The sequence below is a fragment of the Oncorhynchus masou genome, chromosome 12 (genome assembly GCF_036934945.1).
Source record: "Oncorhynchus masou masou isolate Uvic2021 chromosome 12, UVic_Omas_1.1, whole genome shotgun sequence".
NCBI lineage: Eukaryota > Metazoa > Chordata > Actinopteri > Salmoniformes > Salmonidae > Oncorhynchus > Oncorhynchus masou.
In genome coordinates, this window is record NC_088223.1 from 79,670,482 (window position 1) to 79,694,727 (window position 24,246).

Consider the following 24,246-nt stretch of genomic DNA (forward strand, 5'->3'; position numbering starts at 1 on the left):
TATCAATAACACGCAGGAAAGGATTTCAAAGTAATCAAACACTTTATAGCCTACGAAACACCAAGGTTAACACTTTTAAACTCCATACAGTGAGAAAAGGATAAGTTAGTGTAGACACAAGACACGACTCCTCCAGGCCCGATAAACAGGACCTAGACAACTATCCGTCTAATACACTGCGGAAATTAAAACATGTATTATACTGCTTCTGAAACAATGACTAGTATTCTCGATTAATGACTACTAGTTTAGCTTCATCCATGTGAACAGTGTTTTAGATTTAAACTGGAGAAATGAAAGAAGCAGGGTCCACTTTAATCCAAGTAACCAAATGACAAGCAGTGAGAGAATGAATGAAGCTTGACAGCCCCACAGTTGTTGAGTTTTGATGGAGGCTTTAAGACCGAGCCGATTAGCCAGCAAATCATATCAAAGCCAAACCTCTGCTGGCTCCCACTTCCTACTCCTCATGGAAATGATTGAAACGCCACGTCAGATGTGCAAAACCTGTGGCGTGTGTAGATGTGTGTGTGTGTGCGCGTGCCCTGTGACTTCGTGCCATGAGGACCTCGGCAAAGAAAATGCCCATGTTTTATTTATAATCTGTTCGCTACTGCGGCAGCATGAAGCAGTGGTGGTGCCAGCAACACAGTATCCCGCTATTCCCCTCATCACCCTCTCCACCTCTCCCATCCCTCGTTAATAAGAAGCCCGAGAGGGCTCTCTGACACGGGGCGGTAATTGCGCCAAGACTGTGGGGGCCAGGGGGACCTAGTTGGGGCCCTGACAAGACTAATGTGATGGAGTCTGATTTAACCACATCCTCCTGGAAGATGCTACTACTCTGCACTGTAAACTCACCCACCTCCTTCGCTCCTCCTCCCTCTCTACTATCTCACCCCTCCCTCCCTCGCCTCCTCCTCCCCAGTTGTAGTGGCTCAGCTCTGGCTGGCAGGGAATCTGCTTAGCAAAGCTTTCACGTCTTGGGATTAGTTTTTTTTCTCCTTTTTTTCCATCCCTCAAGCGTCCCTCCCTCTCTCCCTCGTTTGTTCATGCTAGGGCTAAATCAGAGAGGGGATTCATTTTGTGCACATGGCTTGCCATGTTCTTGTCCGTTGTCTGTTTCATTTTTTTGTTACTCAAGATAAAATGCATCTTGTGTGTTTTTTCCCCAGATTGCCTCATCCTGCTGTCTCCCAAATCAGTGGCTGCAGAAAAAATACTGATCTGAGCCTTCTGGTTTCTATCAAGCTCTCAGAGGATGTGTGCAATGGTAGACACAAAGAACTAAGTGCATTATGTCTACCACCTTGCTGCTACTGTTACTGTTACAATAATTAGACAGAGAGATCTGAGAATGTGTGGCATTAGATTCTGCCTTGGTCAAATGGCACCCTATTCCCTATATAGTGCATTACTTTTGACCAGAGTGCTATGGGACCAGGTCAAAAGTAGTACACTATGAAGGGAATAAGGTTACATTTGGGACGTAGCCTCTCTACACTACAGTACATGAAGCAGAAACAGTGAAACAAAGCAGCTGATAATGAATGAAATGGCGCAGGTTGCCTCGGCTATTGCTATTTTTTGCTATTCCCCACGCGTTGGCCTTTCTATGACCCCGGCTCCTTTCAGCTGAACTCCTATCCTCATCGCTGCCTGACCCCTCTAACAAAGCCCTCGAAGCATACCGCCAAGTCCGGTGAACACACAGAGGTCATGTTCCTCTTCGCTAATTAACCTCTGTTGTTGAGTGTGTTAAAAAAGTATATTCAGTACCTGGGTGCTTGCTTCTTTGCAATTTGTGGCATTTTAGACCTATATAAATATATGTAGGGCTGAGAGAACTAAGTGTCGTTATACATTTTACCCAACCAGTTGAATTGTAATATCCAAATAATGAAATCTCTCCCCCCTAAAACTTTGAGAGACTTTCCACAGGCTCCCTTCACCAAGTAAGGGGAGGTGAAACCACATAGGAGGCGACTTGACCCTTCAGGACTGGCCCTCTTCCTTCCTATTACTTCATTAATGTCCCTTGCTTCCACAATTGTTTTTTACTGCCTACTACAGTAATTGCCCCTTTTCATGAGATAGGAGTGGAGACACCAGACAGACTCTTAGCATGATGTGCCATTACTTGGTGGCCTTTGTAGCCTTCTCTTAGCAGGTGGAATCATCATCGATCTAGTGAGAGAGAACCTTGTGTTGATAAGCATGGTTACAAATGACAATGGGGATTGAAGGTCCTTTGATGAAACTGGAGGCTAACCTATTGTCTTACATGAGAGATTTGAATTGAATAGTTGTGGCAAATGTTTCGATGGACCGATTCAACTGATATGAACATTATTATAGCATACCATATGTGATGTCACAGGTTACTCACCATGGAGAGTGGGATGATAGCCTGAATGTCCTTCTGCACCACGGTCAACTCAGTCACCACCTTCTCCGAGTCCGGAGGTGGGTTCTGGCCCCGGTAGTCGATGTTCCAGTTGATCCTTCTGGTGACCGATTGGCTGGTGAAGTTCTCCATCTCAAAGTCCAGTTGCATCACCTCGATATTGGCCAGTTCATCCCTGTGGGGAATGGAATAATTGAGCAATTAAAGAATCAATAACAACAATATGTTACCAAAAACACAGTAGGATCCAGCACCAAATCCAGCATTTTATTCATTTACAAGGGGCTTAATGGGGGTCAGGCTGCATTTGATCATTAAATATGCTAATGAGTAGACGATCGGAACAAGCAGCTGTTCTGTCATGTATTAGGTATTATTGGAACAGTCAGCAATCAGGCTGCTGCTTGTGTGCATCTGTTGTTTTGGAATAACCAATGAGGTCCAGAAATATGCCATTCCTATCTGCTTTTAGGAGTTACCTGACCAGGCATGAGATCCCCACACACATGCTTGAGCATGTATTTTTGGGGTGTTTATCAAGAGAGATTAACATGAACTGACGATACGGAGGCAGGTAGCCTAGCGATTAGAGCGTTGGTTCGCATACCTGAGCCGACAAGGTGAAAAATCTTTCCATCTCCCCTTGAGCATGGCACATGACGCTAGTTTGCTCCAGGGGTACCGTACTACTATGGCTGACCCTGTAAAACAATACATTTCACCATACCTACTCAGTGTGTGACAAAACATCATCTTATTTTTATTTGAAAATTGCAGTGCGCCAACATCGTTCTAAAAATGTATAAATGAAGGAAGCATGTGAAGCCTTCACAACGTCAGCCTCAGGTGATTCACCTAAATGAATGTGACTGAACTCTGGAAAAAGTGAGTGTGACTGAACTCCAAAAGTGAGTTGAACTTCTTACAAGGTGACCAAAGAGTCTTTGATAAGCTAAGCTTTATAAAGACTTCACGGTCGAAACGTGACAGCTTTTTTTTATAAAAGAGCACCGTGACATAGATTCCTAACCATTTGAGAAAAAACTGAATTCCCTCCTCCCCCGTGTCCTAGATATTTGAAGCGTTGTCAGACGTGTCGTTACAATTTCTGATGCTTTTGCACCACACGATCTGTCATGTTAATGGTCCACACAACGTCAATCACACCCCTACTGTAATGTCATTGGCTAGTTGCTTCTCATTCTGACAGGTCCAGTGTAGTGAAACAGCTTATTTTTTCCTTCAAACGCTCCTCACGTGGGTAGTTAGAAATATTATGGTTGTGTTCCTTTCTTGTGTGTTGTCTTTTCACTTTTTTTGCATCTATTTACCTATCCAGCTAGCCAAGCAACTCATTCCCACATCAATCTTTGGTAGAAGCAGAATACTATATTTATGATCAATATGTCTGTTTCCCACACGGACAAGCAGCCTACAGTAGATTTTCAATGTGATCATTTAGTACAAAACATCTGTGTTTTCCAAACTCGGTTCTGGGGACCCTTCCGGGATGCACATTTAGGTTTTTCCACTTGCACTACACAGCTGAGTCAAATAACCAACTCATCATCAAGCACGGATTATTTGGGAAACCCTGCAATGCATCATCTGTACAAGATGTTACAACTGTCTCAATGGATTTCAATGATCAGTCAATGAAACGGCAAAACCGGTTCATTACATTTCTATGGACATGGTAAGCGTTTCATTACATTTCTATGGACATGGTGAAGCTTTTCATTACATTTCTATGGACATGGTAAAAGCATTTCATTACATTTCTATGGACATGGTAAGCGTTTCATCACATTTCTATGTACATGGTAAGCGTTTCATTACATTTCTATGTACATGGTAAGCGTTTCATTACATATCTATGTACATGGTAAGCGTTTCATCACATTTCTATGTACATGGTAAGCGTTTCATTACATTTCTATGTACATGGTAAGCGTTTCATTACATTTCTATGTACATGGTAAGCGTTTCATTACATTTCTATGGACATGGTAAGCGTTTCATTACATTTCTATGTACATGGTAAGCGTTTCATTACATTTCTATGTACATGGTAAGCGTTTCATTACATTTCTATGGACATGGTAAGCTTTTCATCACATTTCTATGTACATGGTAAGCTTTTCATTACATTTCTATGTACATGGTAAGCGTTTCATTACATTTCTATGTACATGGTAAGCGTTTCATTACATTTCTATGTACATGGTAAGCTTTTCATTACATTTCTATGTACATGGTAAGCGTTTCATTACATTTCTATGTACATGGTAAGCGTTTCATTACATTTCTATGGACATGGTAAGCTTTTCATTACATTTCCATGATCATTACCATAGCCCATACACAGTATGTGCATACGTACCAGCCAGTTATGACTAGCACACATGCAGTAAAGTGGTCAAACATACGATGTGAACAACCCCTCCTACCATTTCAAACATCCATTATTTTAACCACATGAACAGTAGCCATGTGTACTCGCACATGTTAGTTTTACCTAGGCAAAGATTAACTTTCACCCCGTTTCATTCCATGCATTGTATATGTACTAAAACATTCAACCCCTTCTACTTATAAAGGACTTATCTTCTTCTAAGATGGTGTAAAATGATTGAATCAATTGTGGAAGTACCAGCAGACCAACATACTATATGTTTTCTATACCACCATTACTATTGCTCCAAGCTGCGAAACCATCACATCTGAAAGACACATTCCGCATTGCACTTCGAAAGGGTTTCAGCAGTGTAGGCCTACAGTAGGTTCCCGGTTTACAAGACCAATACAGACACACTTAACCTGGATCTGAAATTAACCATGCTGCTATCTCCCCTAGGCAGAGAGAAAAGAAGTCTGCCATTCAAAGGGAAAATGCCAATGTCGTAATGAAGACTGGGAGCTGAGTCCCTATCTCCAGTATACTGCACTCACAAAGGGCCTTACTGGAATCAGCATGATGAGAGATGACAGCCTAAATGACTTCTGACTGTTTGTCTCAACATCACTCATGGAATATTCCTACTTATTTATCTATGACACTCCTTACAAAGCAGGTAGCTTGGCCTGACCCTCGACAACTAGCACTCAGAAAACCAGACACCCAAATCGCTCATGTGCTGAATAAGAGTTACACAGGGGTGGAAATGGAGTCAATGCGCTATTAGGATATGTTGTGTGGGTGACATGTCCTTTTCAAATGAAAGGCCTTGTGGGGTTAACAACGCCCTTTCTGTGCACCCTGGTTATCTTTACTAGCCCATGCTTACACGTTTACATAAGTAGGGCTTCCATGCTCAGATCAGGCCCCTGCTGAGCTGATTAGCAGGATAGTTTCATTGTGTCATTGGGTCAACTCCCTCAGAGGCGTAGCTAGTTATTTAACACAACACCACAGCAGGGTCCTATAGAACGTCAAGGGGAGGGATGCATTATTGAACAATATCTACCTGATCCCTCTTATTGATCACTGATGGGGCTGTGCTGGTGCTGTTTCCCAACTCCGGTCCTCGAGTACACCCAACAGCACATTTTTTGTTGTAGTGGGGCAGAACGTTGTAGTGCCACACCCTAGCTGTCAAGGCAGTTAACCCACTGTTCCTAGGCTGTCATAGAAAATAAGAATTTGTTCTTAACTGACTTTCCTAGTTAAATAAAGGTCAAATAAAAAATTACAAAATATGGATCCCCATTAGCTGCTACCAAGGCAGATTTCACAACACATTAAGTGTGTGACCGCAGTGGGACCACAATGGAGAAGGTGAAAAACTTCAAGTTCCTCGACGTACACATCACTGACAAGCTGAAATGGTCCACCCCACACAGACAGTGTGGTGAAGAAAACGCAACAGCACCTCTTCAACCTCAGGAGGCTGAAGAAATTCGGCTTGGCCCCTAAGACCCTCAAAAACGTTTACAGATGCACAATTAAGAGCATCCTGTTGGGCTGTATCACTGCCTGTTACGGTAACTGCACCACCCACAACCACAGAGCTATCCAGAGGGTGCTGCAGTCTGCTCAACATATCACCCGGTGCACACTGCCTGCCCTCCTGGACACCTACAGCACCTGATGTCACAGAAAGGCCGCCAAAAAGATCATCAGGGACATCAACTACCCGAGCCACGGCCTGTTCACCCCGCTATCATCCAGAAGGCAAAGTCAGTACAGGTGCATCAAAGCTGGGACCGAGATACTGAAAAACAGCTCCTATCTCAAGGCCTTCAGACTGTTAAATAGCCATTACTAGCCGGCTACCACATGGTTACTCAACCCTGCACCGTAGAGGCTGCTGCCCTATGTACAGTTGAAGTCAGAAGTTTACATTCACCTTAGCCAAATACATTTAAACTCAGTTTTTCACAATTCCTGACATTTAATCCTAGTAAATATTCTCTGTCAGTTAGGATCACCACTTTTATTTTAAGAATGTGAAATGTCAGAATAATAGTAGAGAGAATTATTTATTTAAGCTTTTATTTCTTTCATCACATTCCCAGTGGGTCAGAAGTTTACAGACACTCAATTAGTATTTGGTAGCATTGTCATTAAATTGCTTAACTTGGGTCAAATGTTTTGGGTAGCCTTCTACAAGCTTCCCATAATAAGTTGGGTGAATTTTGTTCCATTACTCCTGACAGAGTTGGTGTAACTGAGTCAGGTTTGTAGGCCTCCTTGCTGGCACACGCTTTTTTCAGTTCTGCCCACAAATGTTCTATAGGATGGAGGTCAGGGCTTTGTGATGGCCACTCCAATACCTTGACTTTGTTGTCCTTTTGCCACAACTTTGGAAGTATGCTTGGGGTCATTGTTCATTTGGAAGACCATTTGTGACCAAGCTTTAACTTCCTGACTGATGTCTTGAGATGTTGCTTCAATATATCCACATCATTTTCCTATCTGATGATGCCATCTATTTTGTGAAGTGCACCAGTCCCTCCTGCTGCAAAGCACCTCCACAACCTGATGCTGCCAACCCCGTGCTTCACGGGTGGGATGATGTTCTTTGGCTTGCAAGCCTCCCCTTTTTCCTCCAAACATAATGATGGTCGTTATGGCCAAACAATTCTATTTTTGTTTCATCAGACCAGAGGACATTTCTCCAAAAAGTACAATATTTTTCCCCATGTGTAGTTGCAAACCGTAGCCTGTCTTTTTTATGGCGGTTTTGGAAGAGTGGCTTCTTCCTTGCTGAGCAGCCTTTCAGGTTATGTCAATATAGGACTCGTTTTACTGTGTATATAGATACTTTTGTACCTGTTTCCTCCATCATTTTCACAAGGTCCTTTGTTGTCGTTCTGGGATTGATTTGCACTTTTCTCTAGGAAACAGAACGCGTCTCCTTCCTGAGCGGTATGACGGCTGCGTGGTCCTATAGGGTTTATACTTGCGTACTATTGTTTGTACAGATGAACGTGGTACCTTCAGGTGTTTGGAAATTGCTCCCAAGGATGAACCAGACTTGTGGAGGTCTACAATTTTTTTTCCGAGGTCTTGGCTGATATCTTTTGATATTCCCATGATATCAAAAAAGAGGCACTGAGCTTGAAGGTAGGCCTTGAAATACATCCACAGGTACACCTCCAATTGACTCAAATTATGTCTATTAGCCTATCAAAAGTTTTTATAGCCATGACATCATTTTCTGGTATTTTCCAAGCTGTTTAAAGGCACAGTCAATTTAGTGACCCACTCGAATTCTGATACAGTGAATTATAAGTGAAATAATCTGTCTATAAACAATTGTTGGAAAAATAATTTGTGTCATGCACAAAGTAGATGTCCTAACCAACTTAACCAGTTTGTTAACAAGAAATCTATGGAGTGGTTTAATAAAATGAGTTTTAATGACTCCAACCTAAGTATATGTAAACGTCCAACTTCAACTGTCCATAGACATGGAATCACTGGTCACTTTAATAATGTTTACATACTGTTTTATTCATTTCATATGTATATAGTGTATTCTACTGTATTTTAGTCAATGCCACTCTGACATTGCTCGTCCTAATATTTATATACTTCTTAATTCCATTATTTTACTTTTAGATTTGTTTGTATTGTTATGCATTGTTAGATACTACTGCACTGTTGGAGCTAGGAACATAAGCATTTCGCTACATCCACAATAACATCTGCTAAATATGTGTATGTACAAAATATGTGTAAGTACAAAAAATGTTCCACCTCTTCCACATTCACTTTTAGGAATTTTAAATTACAATGCTTGATTTCTTAATTTGGTCAGTTATGCATGGAGTGTAGGTTCAGAATGTTGTTTGCTAATCTTGCCAATAAAAAAATCATTAAAGTAGTTTTATGATGAATGAGCCATCTGATTCAATGAACGATGGAGCAGAGTTAGCCTTTTTGCACAAATTTTCACTATATGAATGTTATCTACAACAATGTCATAGAACGGTAGGAAGCAGCCTTGTAATGTCCTGTACTCGTGCTCCAGTATAGAACAGGGTTTTTGCTCCAGGAATCAAGATGTTTCTCACCATAGAGCTGCCGATGATGACAGCTGGTTTAGAAGAACCCACGAGAGACCGATGGGAGGCCCGATGGTCCCCACCTATCTTTCAACAATTACACTTCACCCCATGCACCAGGAATATTCAGCTACCAAACCTGGGTTTAAATTCTTAAAATACAGTTCCAAAGCTTTCCATTTCTTCCAGTAAGAGTTTGCACAGATATACAATATACCTATAGATTAGCCTTAGAAGAAGAGAATGAGATGTGCCATGGAAAATACATTTTGCCGTAAAGCTTTCTAGACAGAGAGAATGCCTCTCCACAATTGTTCCTTTGAATCAATAGTTACAATTATAAGTTAAGAGCAACATCCTTGGGAGAATGCCAACTTGACCCAGTTAATTGCTTTATCAGTTGTTTACATTTTTTAGCCGGTAATCAATTTCAATCAAATCTGATTTTCCCGTCGTCTCCACAGGGACATGGGAGGACACTGCGTTTACAAAATGAATATTGCCATGATTAGGAAGCCATTGGAAAAAATCGATGTCAAGTACAATGCATAGTGAGAGGTGAGAGAGGATCAAGACAACAATAAAGTGCTAAGCAGTGCTAAAGCTGGATGTAAATGTGCCTGCGCTTAGAGTAAATTCTGGCGTGGGGGATTCTGGCATCTTCTTGGTAAGCAACGTTGGTGCTAAAAGGTGAATTATAGTCTCCCAGTGTCTGGTGAAAAGCAGACTGAACCAGGTTTTCCTCTACGATTTTGCCTGTGCTTAGTTCCATTCCGTTTCTCTTTTATCCTGAAAAACTCACCAGTTTTTAACGATTTCAAGCACACCAATAACATGATACAGCCATCACTATGCTTGAAAATATTGAGAGTGGTACTCAGTAATGTGTTGCATTTGATTTGCCCCAGGACAGAAAGTTAATGGCTTTGCCACATGTTTTGCATTATTAATTTAGTGCCTTGTTGCAAACAGGATGCGTGTTTTGGAATATTTTTATTCTGTACAGGCTTCTTTTTTTCACCCTGTCAATTAGGTTAGTATTGTGGAGTAACTCCAATGTTGTTGATCCATCCTCAGTTTTCTCCCATCCCAGCCATTAAACTAACTGTTTTAAAGTCACCATTAGTCTCATGGTGAAATCCCTGAGGGGTTTCCTTCCTCTCCGGCAACAGAAGGACGGACACCTGTAGCCTGTAGTGACCAAGTGTATTGATACACCACCCAAAATGTAATCAATAAATGTTCTATGCTCAAAGGGATATTCAATGTCTGCTTTTTATTTTGTTAACCATCCTACCAACAGGTGCCCTACTTTGAGAGGCATAGTAAAACAACTAGTCTTTGTGGTTGAACTTCACTGCTGTGTGGGGTGCAGAGATGAGGTAACATTCAAAAATCATGTTAAACACTATTCCACTATTCCAACATTATTCCACAAAACTTATTATGTGACCTGTTAAGAATATTTGTACTCCTGAACTTATTTAGGCTTGCCACAACAAAGGGGTTGAATACTTATTGACCAAAGACATTTCAGCTTTTAATTTTTCTATTAATTTGTCACATATCGAGAAACACAATTCCACTTTTACATTATGGGATATTGTGCATGGGCCAGTGACAAAAATCTAAATTTAATCTAAATTTAATTTAAATTCAGGCTGTAACACAACAACAAAAAGGAAAAAGTCAAAGGGTTTGAATACTTTCTGAAGGCACTTTGAAGTTGGTAAAACAGTATGTAAACATTAAAGTGACCAGTGTTCAATGACTATGTACATAGGGCAGTAGTCTTTAAGGTGCAGGGTAGAATACCAGGTGGTAGAAGGCTAGGTAACAGTGATTAAGGTTCAGGGCAGGGTACTGGGGGCAGGGTACTGGGCGGAGGACGGATATTGGTGACTATTTAACAGTCTGATGGCCTGGAGATAGAAGCAGTTTTTCAGTTTCTCGGTCCCAGCTTTGATGCACCTGCACTGTCTCCGTCTTGTAGATGGTAGTGGGGTGAACAGGCTGTGGCTTGGGTAGCTGAGGTCCTTGATCATTTTCTTGGCCTTCCTGTGACACCAGGTGCTGTAGATGTCCTAGTGATGTGCTAAAAAGGGGAGGCCAAATTTCTGATGAACATTTTCTTGTTTGCTTAAGGCTCTATACAGCTCATTGAGTGGGATCTTAGTGCCAACATCGGTTTGTGGTGGGAAATATTGACAGCTAAAAAAAAAAAAAAAAAATATAGATGAAAACTCTCCTGGTAAATAGTGTTGTCAAATGAAATAAAATTTGATTGGTCACATGCGCCAAATATAACAGGTGTAGACTTTACAGTGACAAGCTTACTTACAGTGCCTTCAGAAAATATTCACACTCCTCGACTTTTTCCACATTTTGTTGTGTTACAGCCTGAATATCAAATGGATTAAATTGAGATTTTGGGTCACTGGCCTACACGCAATACCCCATAATGTTAAAGTGGAATTATCTTTTTCGACATTTTTACAAATGAATCAAAAATGAAAACCTGAAATGTCTTGAGTCAATAAGTATTCAACCCCTTTGTTATGGCAAGCCTAAATAAGTTTAGGAGTAAAAATGTGCTTAACAAGTAGAATAAAAAGTTGCATTGACTCACTCTGTATGTAATAATAGTGTTTAATTAACATGATTTTTGAATGACTACCTCTTCTCTGTACCTCACACATACAAGTATCTGTAAGTCGAGCAGTGAATTTCAAACACAGGGAGGTTTTACAATGCCTCGCAAAGAAGGGCACCAATTGGTAGATCGATAAAACATTTAAAAAGCACACACTGAATATCCATTTGAGGATGTGAAGTTATTGATTAGACTTTGAGTGGCCAATACACCCCATCACTAACTCAGTTGCCGGAGAGGAAGGAAACCGCTCAGGAATTCCACCATGAGGCCAATGGTGACTTTAATACAGTTACAGAGTTTAATTGCTGTGATAGGAGAAAACTGAGGATGAATCAATAACATTGTAGTTACTCCACAATACTAACCTAAATGACAAAGTGAAAAAAAGGAAGCCTGTACAGAATAAAACTATTCCAAAACATGCATCCTGTTTGCAATAAGGCACTAAAGTAAAACAGCAAAAAAATGTGACTAAGAAATGTACTTTATGTCCTTAATACAAAGCGTTATGTTTGGGGCAAATGCAACACAACACATCACTGAGTGCCACTCTTTATATTTTCAAGCATGGTGGTGGCCGCATCATATTAAGGGTATGCCTGTCACTGGCAAGACCTGGGGAGTTTTTTTCTGATAAAAAAACATCATAGAGCTAAGCACAGGCAAAATCCTAGAGGAAAACGTGGTTCAGTCTGCTGTCCAACAGACACTGGGAGAGAAATTCACCTGTCAGCAGGACAATAAACTAAAACACAAGGACAAAGTTGCTTACCAAGATTCCATTGAATGTTCCTGAGTGGCCTAGTTACAGTTTTGACTTAAATCGGCTTGTAAAACTAAGTAAATGAGATATTTCTGCATTCCATTTTCAATAAATGTTTATTTCATTTTTTTGATACATTTTGATTTAAGGCTGTGACAGTCAGTCACAGTCATAAGTCAAGGGGTATGAATACTTTCTGAAGGCACTGTATGAGCCAATTCCCAACAATGCAGAGTTCAAAAGTAAGACAAATATTTGCTTAATAAAAAAATAAATAGTAACACAAAAACAAAAGTCAACAACTTATCATGGGGTATTCTAGCTTAGGTGAGAAGAACCTCTTGACTTCTATTCGAGATCGTGCAACATAAAGATATAAAACTGTATTTTTTTGTGAAGAATCAACAACAGGGTTTTGGGACACAATCATGAAAAAGTATGAAAAATGTATGCAGTTACATTTATTGGATAGTGTTCAAACCTTTTTTAACAAATCAGTTGGTTCTCCAAAACTGAAAAATTGGGCATGCAAAATCGCCTCTCTTATTCAGCCCCTTTACTTTCAGTGCAGCAAACTCTCTCCAGAAGTTCAGTGAAAGAAAGATCAAATTGGTCTGAATGATCCAATTCTCCACAGGAGTTGACCTCAGCAAATGACCAATGATGATAAACTAAAAAAATGATTTCTACTTTGATGAGCTCAGTGGTAAGATGCATAACTACATTTTTCAGCTTTTTGATTTGTTGAAGAAAAAGTTTGAAATATCCATTAAATAAATGTCTTGAACTTTCCATTTCAGGCTTCAAACATAAAGATATAAAATGATTTTTTTGTGTCTCACTTGACATTTATTGATATTTCAAACCTTTTTAACAAATTGATTCTTCACAAAAAAATCTCTGAATGATCCAATGTTGACCTAAATACGCCCAATTTTTCAGTGTTAAAAAAGTTTGAAATATCCAATAAATGTCGTTTTATATCAAAAAATACAGTTTTTATCTTTATGTTTGAAGCCTGAAATGTGGCAAAAGGTCGTAAAGTTCAAGGGGGTCGAATACTTTCGCAAGGCACTGTATAATAATTGCATGTTGTCATAACAACTCCAAAGTCCTTGACAACACAGAGAATCACATGGTGGACATTAAAAGCATTGACTATTCTTAGTTCCTTGTATAACGTACATGTTACCAAGCTATTGAAGAAAGTAATGTTTTCATCTAGCAGGGAATGCAAAATGCTCCCAAGTGCCGCGTTCGCCCAGAAAATTGATCACGCTTCATGATTGAAGATGACAATGTAATCTATTATAGGCCTAGATTTTTTGCTAAACCATATCGAATGAAGGCTTTAAACTTATTAGGCTTAATGTGGTAACACGAAACTACTGGGACCCTGTTTGGCATGGATCTACACATACTACTTTTGTGGACAGATTTATAAAGCAGCCCAGCATGGTCCATTATCTAAAATATATACCTAAGTCGGCACAAAAAGCAAAACTATATCACAGTTAAATATGCCTTCAAAAAAGGTCCCGCCATTAACGTTATCTCACTTAGCTGGGTGAAGTGGGCCTGAAATACTGTAGTTTGAGAATTCACTCATCTTGAATGCTTTTTATCAGCTAGAAGGCTAAATCAAAGGAAAAAAGGAAACGGCAGGCTATTTACTCTTGGAGACTGTTATATGGCTCTACAATGTAGGCAAAACTCATTAGTAACATATGAACTCTGCCCAAAATACCTTCATGACTTTTGACTGGGCCTCTGACAAAAGTCGAGATGACACAATGTGTCTATATTGTAGCTTGACCCCCTGCTGGACTGGATTTCCAACATGGTGACAGGATGGCAAAGATGACTTGACACGGTCCACTACATATAGCGAGAAAGCCAGACACTAAGTGCCCTATTGAGAGAGAACAAAGAAAGACTGGCTGATCTTTTATTCAGGTGATGTCACTGTTTGTCTGTTACGCTCACTCTCCACCCCCCCTCCCTCCAGACCCACTTGGCCAGTTTCTTTTTTCCCCACAGTCCCTGGAAACGATGGGCGGTGGTATTACTAGGATCTGCACTGGCTAAATAGCTCCGGAGGTTTAGGATAAGCAGCCCAAACTCTTAATGCCTTCTTTGTTAATGAATTGAGTGTATTAGTGATTTATGTTAGCTAATTCCAGGCTTCGCCCGCCCAGAGGTATTGCGGTATCACAGGCTAAGAAGCTAGCTACCTCCCTTCATCCTCAGCACCTGATTCCACTGTTACTGCCTTCATTCAAAATGGAGGACCTGTTTTAGGACTGATGAGAGTAATGGTATGATCCATTATCCAATGTATTGGGCATGCATTCTAAGATGAAGCCTAGTATGGATATTGGAACGTAGCCCGAGTCCTGTGATGTGCCTGTATATAATCATGGGTACCCTTGCCCAGTGACAGGCATAGGTAGTGCTGCCATTTTTGCCGATAACATCTCCATGGCACTGCAATGCAGCAACATACAAAGTATTCACACTCCTTGACTTTTTTCTGTGTTACAGCTTACATTTAAAATGGATTAAATGTAGTTTTTTTGTCACTGGCCTACACCCAATACCCCATAATGTCAAATTGGATTTACATTTTTCATTTTATTTTACATTTATTAATTAAAAAATTACATCTAAAATGTATTGAGTCAATAAGTATTCAACCCCTTTGTTATGGCAAGCCTAAATAAGTTCAGGAGTAAAACTGTGCTTAATTAACAAGTCACATAATAAGTGTGCAGAAATAGTGTTTAACTAGATTTTTGAATAATTACAGTATCTCTGTACCCCACACATACAGATAATTGTAAGGTCCCTCAGTCGAGCAGTGAATTCAACTACAAAGCCCAGGGAGCTTTCCCAATGCCTCGCAAAGAAGGGCACGTATTGGTAGATGGGTATCAATTTAAAAAAGCAGACATTGAATATCCCTTTGAGCATGGTGAAGTTATTAATTATACTTTGGATGGTGTATCAATAAACCCAGCCACTACAAAGATACAGGCGTCCTTCCTAGCTCTGTTGCCGGAGAGGAAGGAAACAGCTCAGGGATTTCACCATGAGGCCAATGGTGACCACTGAACAGTTAGAGTGTAATGGCTGTGATAGGACAAACCTGAGGATGGATTAACAACATTGTAGTTACTCTACAACACTAACCTAATTGATAGAGTGAAAAGAAGGAAGCCTGTACAGAATAAAAATATTTCCCAAACGTTTTCTGCAACAAGGCACTAAAGTAATGCTGCAAAAAATGTGGCAAAGTAATACATGTTTTGTTCTGAATACAAAGTGTTATGTTTGAGGCAAATCCAATACAACATATTACTCAGTACCACTCTCCATATTTTCAAGCATAGTGGTGGCTGCATCATGTTATGGGTATGCTTGACTGAGGTTTTCAGAATAAAAAAATACATGGAATGGAGCTAAGCAAGGTTAAAAAAAATTGTCCTGAACCAGGTTTTTCTCTAGGATTTTGCCTGTGTTATCTACACAGGCAAAATCCTAGAGAAAAACCTGGTTCAGTCTGCTTTCCACCAGACACTGGGAGATTAATTCACAATTCAGCAGGACAATAACCTAAAACACACGGCCAAATCTACACTGGAGTTGCTTACCAAGAAGACAGTGAATTTTCCTGAGTGGCAGCGCTCCAGTTTTGACTTAAATCTACTTGAAGATATACGGCAAGAACTGAAAATGGTTGTCTACCAATGATCAACAACCAATTTGACAGAGTTTGAAGAATTTTGAAAAGAATAATGGGCAAATGTTACACAATCCAGGTGTGGAAAGCTCTTACCCAGAATGACTCCCAGCTGTAACCACTGCCAAAAGTGCTTCTATAAAGTATTGATTCAGGGTTGTGAATACTTATATAAATGAGATATTTCTGTATTTCATAAGCAAACATTTTCAAACATTTCTAAAAACATGTATTCACTTTGTCATTATGGGGTATTGTGTGTAGACGGGTGAGAATATTTTTGATTTAATCCATTTTGAATTCAGGCTGTAACACAAGAAAATGTGGAATAAGTCAAGGGTTATGAATAGTTTCTGAAGGAACTGTATAAAAGTGAAACTGTACATATCACTTTGCCATTTTTCTATTGGTTTTCCCTACACATAAAATGGCTATATCACTTAAGTTGATCCTCAAGCTGTAAAAAGCACGCATTTCAAAACTACAGTTTAATGTAGTTGTCCTCCAAACATATCAGCTTTCTGCCAAGCAGGGAGAAATGTTTAAATCATCATTGGTGTAAGTATTTATTTTATTTAACCTTTATTTAACTAGGCAGGTCAGTTAAGAACATTCTTATTTACAATGACCGACTACCCCGGCCAAACCCTCCCCTAATCTGGACGACGCTGGGCCAATTGTGAGCCACCCTATGGGACACCTGATCACAGCCAGTTGTGATACAGCCCAGGATTGAACCAGGGTCTGTACTGATGCCTCTTGCACTGAGATGCAGTGACTTATCATCAGCAAGCAACATGATGACACTATTGCAGCCAAGGAGATGTTTTGAGAAAGTCTCAATTAGTCTTTCACCGAACACACCATCCTAAAGTTAACAATGTGCTGGGCACAACAGCCTCACTCTGTAGTGTTTGGGTGGATGTTGTATGTTGTGTGTTTAGGCCTTAGGCTGTTGACTTACCCAGCTTGCACTCCTTTATTTTTGTTCACGTCGATGGTGGTGATGGAATGCTTCGCCCCAGACTGTACCTCCCAGTCCACAGTCCACTGGGCATTCTTTGACTTGGTTTGCAGAAGATTCACCCCTTTCTTTGCCTTGACCCTGCAATCGAGAGATAAAAGGAATGAATCAACTTTATGAACAGCCCATGATTTATCTGTGAGGTCAGAGGCTGTCGGTGTGTTTGTATACTGTAGTTCCCTCATGTGCACAGCACTGTATGACATCGGGGCAAATGCAATTTTGAAAGATCAATCAATGACAGTTAATGTAGTTGGACAATGTGGTGATAAACTGACTCTAAAGACAAAGACTATCGCACTGGAATTTTGAAATCATGGATAAATGTCTGAATAATGCTTGAATAACGATTGAGAGTATTTCTCAACCAGCCAACTGTATATTAAGCATCAGGCAAAAAGCTAAAAACAAACTCCATATTATTTGGTTCCATAATATTTTGAGAAAGCTTGAATATTGTGCTGTAGTAGTGCTTTTAAGACTATGATCCATTTCAGTGACTCCGATTAATTTCCCCACACAAATGAGAGGGTATAAGGTATCACCCTGGTAGGGCCCATGTGAATTTAGCTCGCCATTGCGTTCGCACAAAACCGATTAATGAGTGAGCATAGAGAATCAGAAAGGTACAGCTGTGACTAGTAATACGCACCAATTCTGTAAGACTCTAGCCATCTTTGCAGCGCTGATAAGAGGCAAATGGAGGCGCTTGTGTGAACTTCTTCGACTAAGACACTACTATTATTTATTCATTCCACACAGATGCCTTCTGCCATGGCAACTTCTATTAAGCGCTGCGCTGGAATGGCTGACTGCTAAACAGGAGCGGTTAGCTCTAAATGCTCCCCATCCTTCAAGGCCATATAGCTAATTCATACACTGGGGTCTAAAATGTCACTGGACATTTTCAGTGCACACATTTATGCTCTGAAAGAGCGATTAAGAAATTACTTCTCTTCAACCCTCGATGTGGTTTAATTCATTGTTTCTTGTAACCTGTGGGGAATAATTTAGTTTTGCACAAATAGCTAATGTGGATTGGTGCATAGCCTTTCATCCATCTAGTCTTCAGGATATTGCTCAGATTGTCAAAGACTGTGGTTAACACCTTCAAACACAATATCCCAGTGATGGCTCTACGCAACGGAAGGCAACTGTATTGAGTGACAGGAGCTCCTTGCCTCTGGATCATGAACAGCAATCTCAACAATGATCTTGAGCACTCCGATATTTATCTTGTTTATCACTCTAAGTACAGCTTTGAGGTTCAGCAGCCAGCACAGAGCCATGCAGATGAAGAGCTGGAAGGAAGGAGAAAGAAGGAAACCTGGCTGGCAGGGAGATGTTCTTTAGTGGGGCAGGCTGGGGAAATTAGAATGATCGAGCGAAGGATCAAAAAATCAAAACCTTGCAATGTTCACATCTGATACAGAATTTACTCATATCTTGCACAAGGAAATTATTGTTGTATTGCGTTGGCAGATACAGATGGGAACCAAAACATGTGGTTTGCAACAGTCTGACAGTTACTAATTAACATAATATGATGATGTGTAGTTAAGGACTGTCAAAACAGCAAACTCCCACCCATTGCGCAATTGGGGAGGTTGAGAGTCAGCAGTATTCTGTGACCTAGACCTTGGAATTCTGACCTTATTTCTTCAGGCTCTGGTAACCATATTCAAAGGCTGGCCAAACAACTTTAAAAGGGTGACGACAAATTCATTGATGGGGTGAATCTTTCTGCCGGATTAACCCCCAACCGATTTTCAAACGCTCCCTTCCTTTGCTTTTAAACCGCTCTCTCTGCACTCACCTGATAAAGCAGCGGCAGCACCACTTTGAGGATCGGGCCATGACCAATAGAGGAGGCTGCAGCGCCCTGTTTTACAACAAGGCTTTGGTTTACTCTATATCTCATGCTATATGCAGCTGCCCGCCGTGTAAAAAAACACCTTTATTGATGATGTGGCACATTCCTATTTTTCAAATGTTAAATCTCTGAAAGTGCAAGGCAAGATAGGAATCTGGTTGCAGTTATCGCAAGAATCTTTCCCTGGGAAATAAATCTGTTTGGAATAATTATGTACACCTGGAGCGTGCCCTTTCCAAACAGTATAACCACAAACAGAGTTGGATTGGTTTGGTTCAGATGAAAGAAGACGGCTCTAAAGTTCTAGTCCAGCTCAACGTGTCACCTTCAGTACCAAGCTATGATGAACAAACCAACTCCTGGTAAATAAGACAGAACACAGTGGGCCAATGCTGGTCAATGTTGTTAAGGAGTCAACACCAAGACACGGTTGTTGTGGTTTCAACTTATTTGAATCAATGAATAATAGTCAGTATTAATCCTAGTAGTGTAACATGGCTATTATGTTTATTCTTCACACATACACCAGTCAAATTACAGAAAAGAGCTTGGCTTTAACTGGAAACTAAAATATGAATAGAAACAGTTGTTTGTGCTTTAAGTCTAGCATCTATCCAACCACATTAGCCTCTTTCCTCACTCTGCTTCCTTTTCCAGGCTCTCCCAGACACAACTCCCCTAGCTCTGCTTAACTGTTAAAGCAATGCCTGTGTGAAATGACCAAGCATTCACAACAAACCCTTTGCTTAGAGAATGCCAACCACTCACAGATTGCAATTCAATTATTTGGAAGTGGCTAGCGGTAGTATGTTGTGGTGGGGAGTGCCAAAAAACAAACATTTGACCATGGTAGCGGTGACAACAGCTCACAGATGAAGTGCAGTGCCACTGTTGGGCGGCCTAAACTCTAATGGATATCAAGCCTTGGCGTTCGTAACCTCGACGGACTTCTGTGCACAAATGCAGGCAAAAAAGTAAATAAAAAGGAACTAAAATGTCAGCACTAGAATGTCTCAAAGGCACTCCCTTTTGAATTGCTGCAAAAACAGGGCATCTCCGACAGCTACATTTGGCCAGCGAAGCCTTTTTCCATTGAAGCTCCATTAGTTTGAGGGGGCACTTTCCAGACAACTTCTCCACTTGGAGTTCTGCAGTCACAACAAATTCCCATTCCATGACAGTATATTATTTATCTATCAATGTATGCTTGTCCTTGGCCCTGTGCTTGACGCAGTGCCCGTTTTATGTGACATGTGATTCAATCATGCACTTGGCTGTGTGTGATATAACAGCTTGACATGTATGATATGTTTATACAAGCTTGAGAAACATTATTGTTTGTTTCCAGCACTTTGCATCCTTGAAGTAGCAGCTTGATGTAATGTGAGGCAAAAAAAACCCGATTTATTCCGATGCCACTCCATAAGCCTTCAATTGCACTGACAAAGCTATTATTTCAAAAATGTCACGACAACAATGGATTATGCTTACAAGGTGTGCTGCAAGCGACTGCTGTAGAAAATAGCACACAAGAGTATTAAATACGGCACCAGTCAACAGGGGATCATTGAGGGTCCACAAGTCATTCCTAAGTAGTTATTTATTGAATTGCAGTATTGTAATCTCAGATATTGTGTATGCCAGACCTTGAGAATCACTGTTCGGCAACAAAGAGAGAGAGAAATAGCTTCGTTTTGCATCACCTTGCTGGAGAAGCACATGCCAGCTGCTCATTATTGTGGAAATATGAGAGGGACGTCAATACGAGGACATGTAAACCTCGTCAGCCTCCATCTCTAGCCATGTGGACATTCTGCCATAATTGGCAGCGGGAAACAATCAGGACAGATGTTCGCTTTGGAACGAGACGCCCGGCACCACAAAAAGATCTGATGCATTCGTCACACTGCTGATGCTCGTCTGACGGTAAACTGAGTGGCCAGCCCAGGCACAGATGAAGGGCCAGCCACCACGGGTCGGGAATGATGAGCATCTTCAGTAATCTCTCGCTAAAACAAAAGACGATATGGGACGTGAACAGCGAGGGATGACCCGACAGTCGGGATTTACACTAATCTGACAAATCATCTAAGGAGAAAAGAGAAGGCACAGAGGCACAGAGAATAGCTGTATTATACTTCTTTTGAGTGGGGGATTTAAAAAAAAATAGATTTAACCTTTATATAACTAAGCAAGTCAGTTATGAACCAATTCTTATTTACAATGACGGCCTATACCAGCCAAATCCGGATGACGCTGGGCCAATTGTGCGCCGCCCTTTGGGATTTCCAATCACGGCCGGTTGTGATGCAGCCTGGAATCACACCAGGGTCTGTAGTGACACTTCTAGCTCAGAGATACAGCGCCGTAGACCGCTGCGCCACTCAGGAGCTCAGTGCTCCATCCCATATCATCCATTTAGGAGCAGCTTTGGAAAATGCAGAGCAGAAACTTAGAACTGTTGATCAGATTGGGCTACATTTTCTTGTGCTTAATTTGTATTCTCCTAAGCAGCGAGCCGAAAAATAGGAAAATGCTGTTTTAACAGGCGCAGAAAAGGGTAACCAGGGCACTACAGTGCGACCATTTTACTTGCATAATCACCTAATTATTTTGCTGTGCCACCTGGAATTTTTATTTAGTAGCACCAGTGAGACTATAAAAATAAAATATTATAGCTTGAATATCTCAAATATATTTTTTTGTGATCTTCCATTTCCTTGAATTGTTCTCCTAAACACGTGGTCCTTGTAATAAAGGTCATCGTAGAGCCCCTGGTGACAGCAGCGTTTGTGTTCCTAATCCATTGATCTCAGAATGGAAAACATCTCTGAAGGTATCCTGATTATTTGAGGAGATAAAAGGGTCAAGGTTTAAATAGCTTCACACAGACCAAACAGACCCAAAGAAAAAGTTGAAAACTGACTACTTAAAACAAAACACAATTGCAGGATTCACAACAGAGGCTGCAGGCCTGAGAGGGAGGAGGGTTCCTGTCTTATCTTTAAGTGGGGTGGTGGGCTGACGTGTGGAGTGGAGACTCCCTTTTCTGTGCCCTGATGCCACTGATGTAGACGCAGCTATCTGCACACACACACACACACACACACACACACACACACACACACACACACACACACACACACACACACACACACACACACACACACACACACACACACACACACACACACACAGGTGCACACACACGTGATCACGCACACACACGCACACACACAAACCACAGGCGCACACTGATGCACAAACACACTGCAGAGCGATGGCGGTGGCTGGGAATCCGTCCTCCTGGAACACAATTATTCTAAGTAGTTTTTCCATCAGCCGGAGCCATGAGTAGAAGACCCTCGGGTGAGCCATAACCTTTCTGTGGAGGCAATCGGGAAAAAAGACACTCTCCAATTTATTTGATAAGGCGAGTAGAACTCAGCGATGCCAACAGACATGGAGAACAAGAAAATCAGGGCCTTTCTGAAACCAAGTTGCTGATATTTTCAGAGTTCACATCACTATGCATATATAATGATATTTTATTTTGTGTTAAAAATTGCCCATTCCAAATGAGAACTAAGAAAAGTTGAGAATTCCTATGGTTTGCGGTGCTGTTTACCAGCAGGTACATCTATCAATAGTCAGATAAAGGCTACTAGGCATTGGATGATAACAGACACTGACAAACCAGGTATCCCACTAAGAAAAGGAGAAAAAAAGTGATACAGAACACTTGAGAGAGAGAGAGAGAGAGAGAGAGAGAGAGAGAGAGAGAGAGAGAGAGAGAGAGAGAGAGAGAGAGAGAGAGAGAGAGAGAGAGAAAAGCTAGGCGTTTGTGAATAAATAAATGCTGCCAGGACAAAAGCAGGTTGTCACAATGTGATTGGATACTGGATGACTGTGAGGAATACTGATACACTTGAAGATGTAAAATTCTTTAAGGGGGGGGTTATATTATTGTTATGCGGCTCAGAGAGCTTATCCATCCGTCTTGAAGCGCAGCCTCGTCTCTCGGCCCCTGTCGCCGACAGAACAGAAATACTGACGCCATATATTAATTTGATGGAGAGATAAATGTCATGTCCAGCACTTCTAAAGATCAACGAAAGATCAGATTCTATCCAATGGTCATTGAATGTCATAAAATACAGGAGACCTGGGATGGACTGACGGAGTGAGGAAACAAGAGGAAAAAAGGTGTAATATCTCGATTTGGGTCAGTTGTTTTGGGAAGGCCCCACACATTCTTAAAGTGTAGAAAAATGAAAGGAGAAAAACAACTCCCACCAATTGATTGAACGATTCTCAACCCGAACCCAGAGCTTCTTAAGAGTGATGCCACATGCTGTCGTTGCTGCTGTGAGTGGACCAGTTCTGTTCTCCAATGGAACCCTCTTTTCATCCATTCCTCTAACTCTCATTATGTTCACATTGTTCTCTGTCAACCATACCTCCCCTCCCTATTTCCCTGCATGACTCCCTACCTCCTTCACCCCCTCTTTTTTCCCCTTTCCCTCGTTCTGCACCTATCCTCTTAAATAAATCACTTCCAACACGCAGCTGTTCAATTAAACTTTCACTAGACATTGCTGGCGTCTTGTCAGTCTAATCAGGGGCTCTGTAGGAATGGGTAATTCAACTCACTAACCTGCTACACCGGGTGCCCTGATACACCATCATGTAGTGTTAATGGCCTGTATTGACCAGCGCCTATAAAGATAATGGTATTTTCATAACCCGCCAGCGGAATGGATAGCCATCTTCCTTATAGACAGTAAATGGAGAAGACAGCTACTGATGCACTCTCACTGGCGCTAACCTCCTTTATCACCCTGCAACCCAGCCTTTCAGAATCCTAGTTCTACCCTATGGCTGTTGAGGAAGCGCAATACCATGAAGTGGCCAACAGGTGGCCCTCACCTCACCAGGAAGACGGGGGATACTGAAGCGGGGCCATGATAGGCATACTAGGTGGGGGCCTGGTGGTCTTCACATGATAAGATATGCAACCATTTGGAGCTGGATTCAAAAGGACAATCAGTAGTTTGTTAGATACCCTATCTGGACTGTGTCACATGGAGAGGCATGCTACCACTACTCCCCACGACCTCCACCTCCCCACCAGGTGGAAACGTGCCTTTTTTTAATAAACTCCAACCTGTCCTCACGGCAACCTTGACTTCATTTATTTTCCCAGGCTGCTGTTAAATCACTCTGCTTCAGCTCCCTCCACATCCACATCCACTCCCCTCCTTACCC

General features: G+C 41.2%; 1 protein-coding gene across 2 annotated transcripts in view; it reads right to left on the reverse strand.

Annotated features, from left to right (window-relative positions):
* Positions 1-24,246, reverse strand: part of tmem132e (transmembrane protein 132E) — a 332,847-nt gene that overhangs the window by 29,485 nt on the left and 279,116 nt on the right. For both annotated transcript variants that reach the window (XM_064982123.1, XM_064982122.1), the window contains exons 3-4: positions 17,046-17,186; positions 2,390-2,582 (exon numbers count right to left, since the gene is read on the reverse strand). In XM_064982123.1, coding sequence (XP_064838195.1) covers positions 2,390-2,582; positions 17,046-17,186 — 334 coding nt within the window. The remainder of the gene's footprint in view (positions 1-2,389; positions 2,583-17,045; positions 17,187-24,246) is intronic.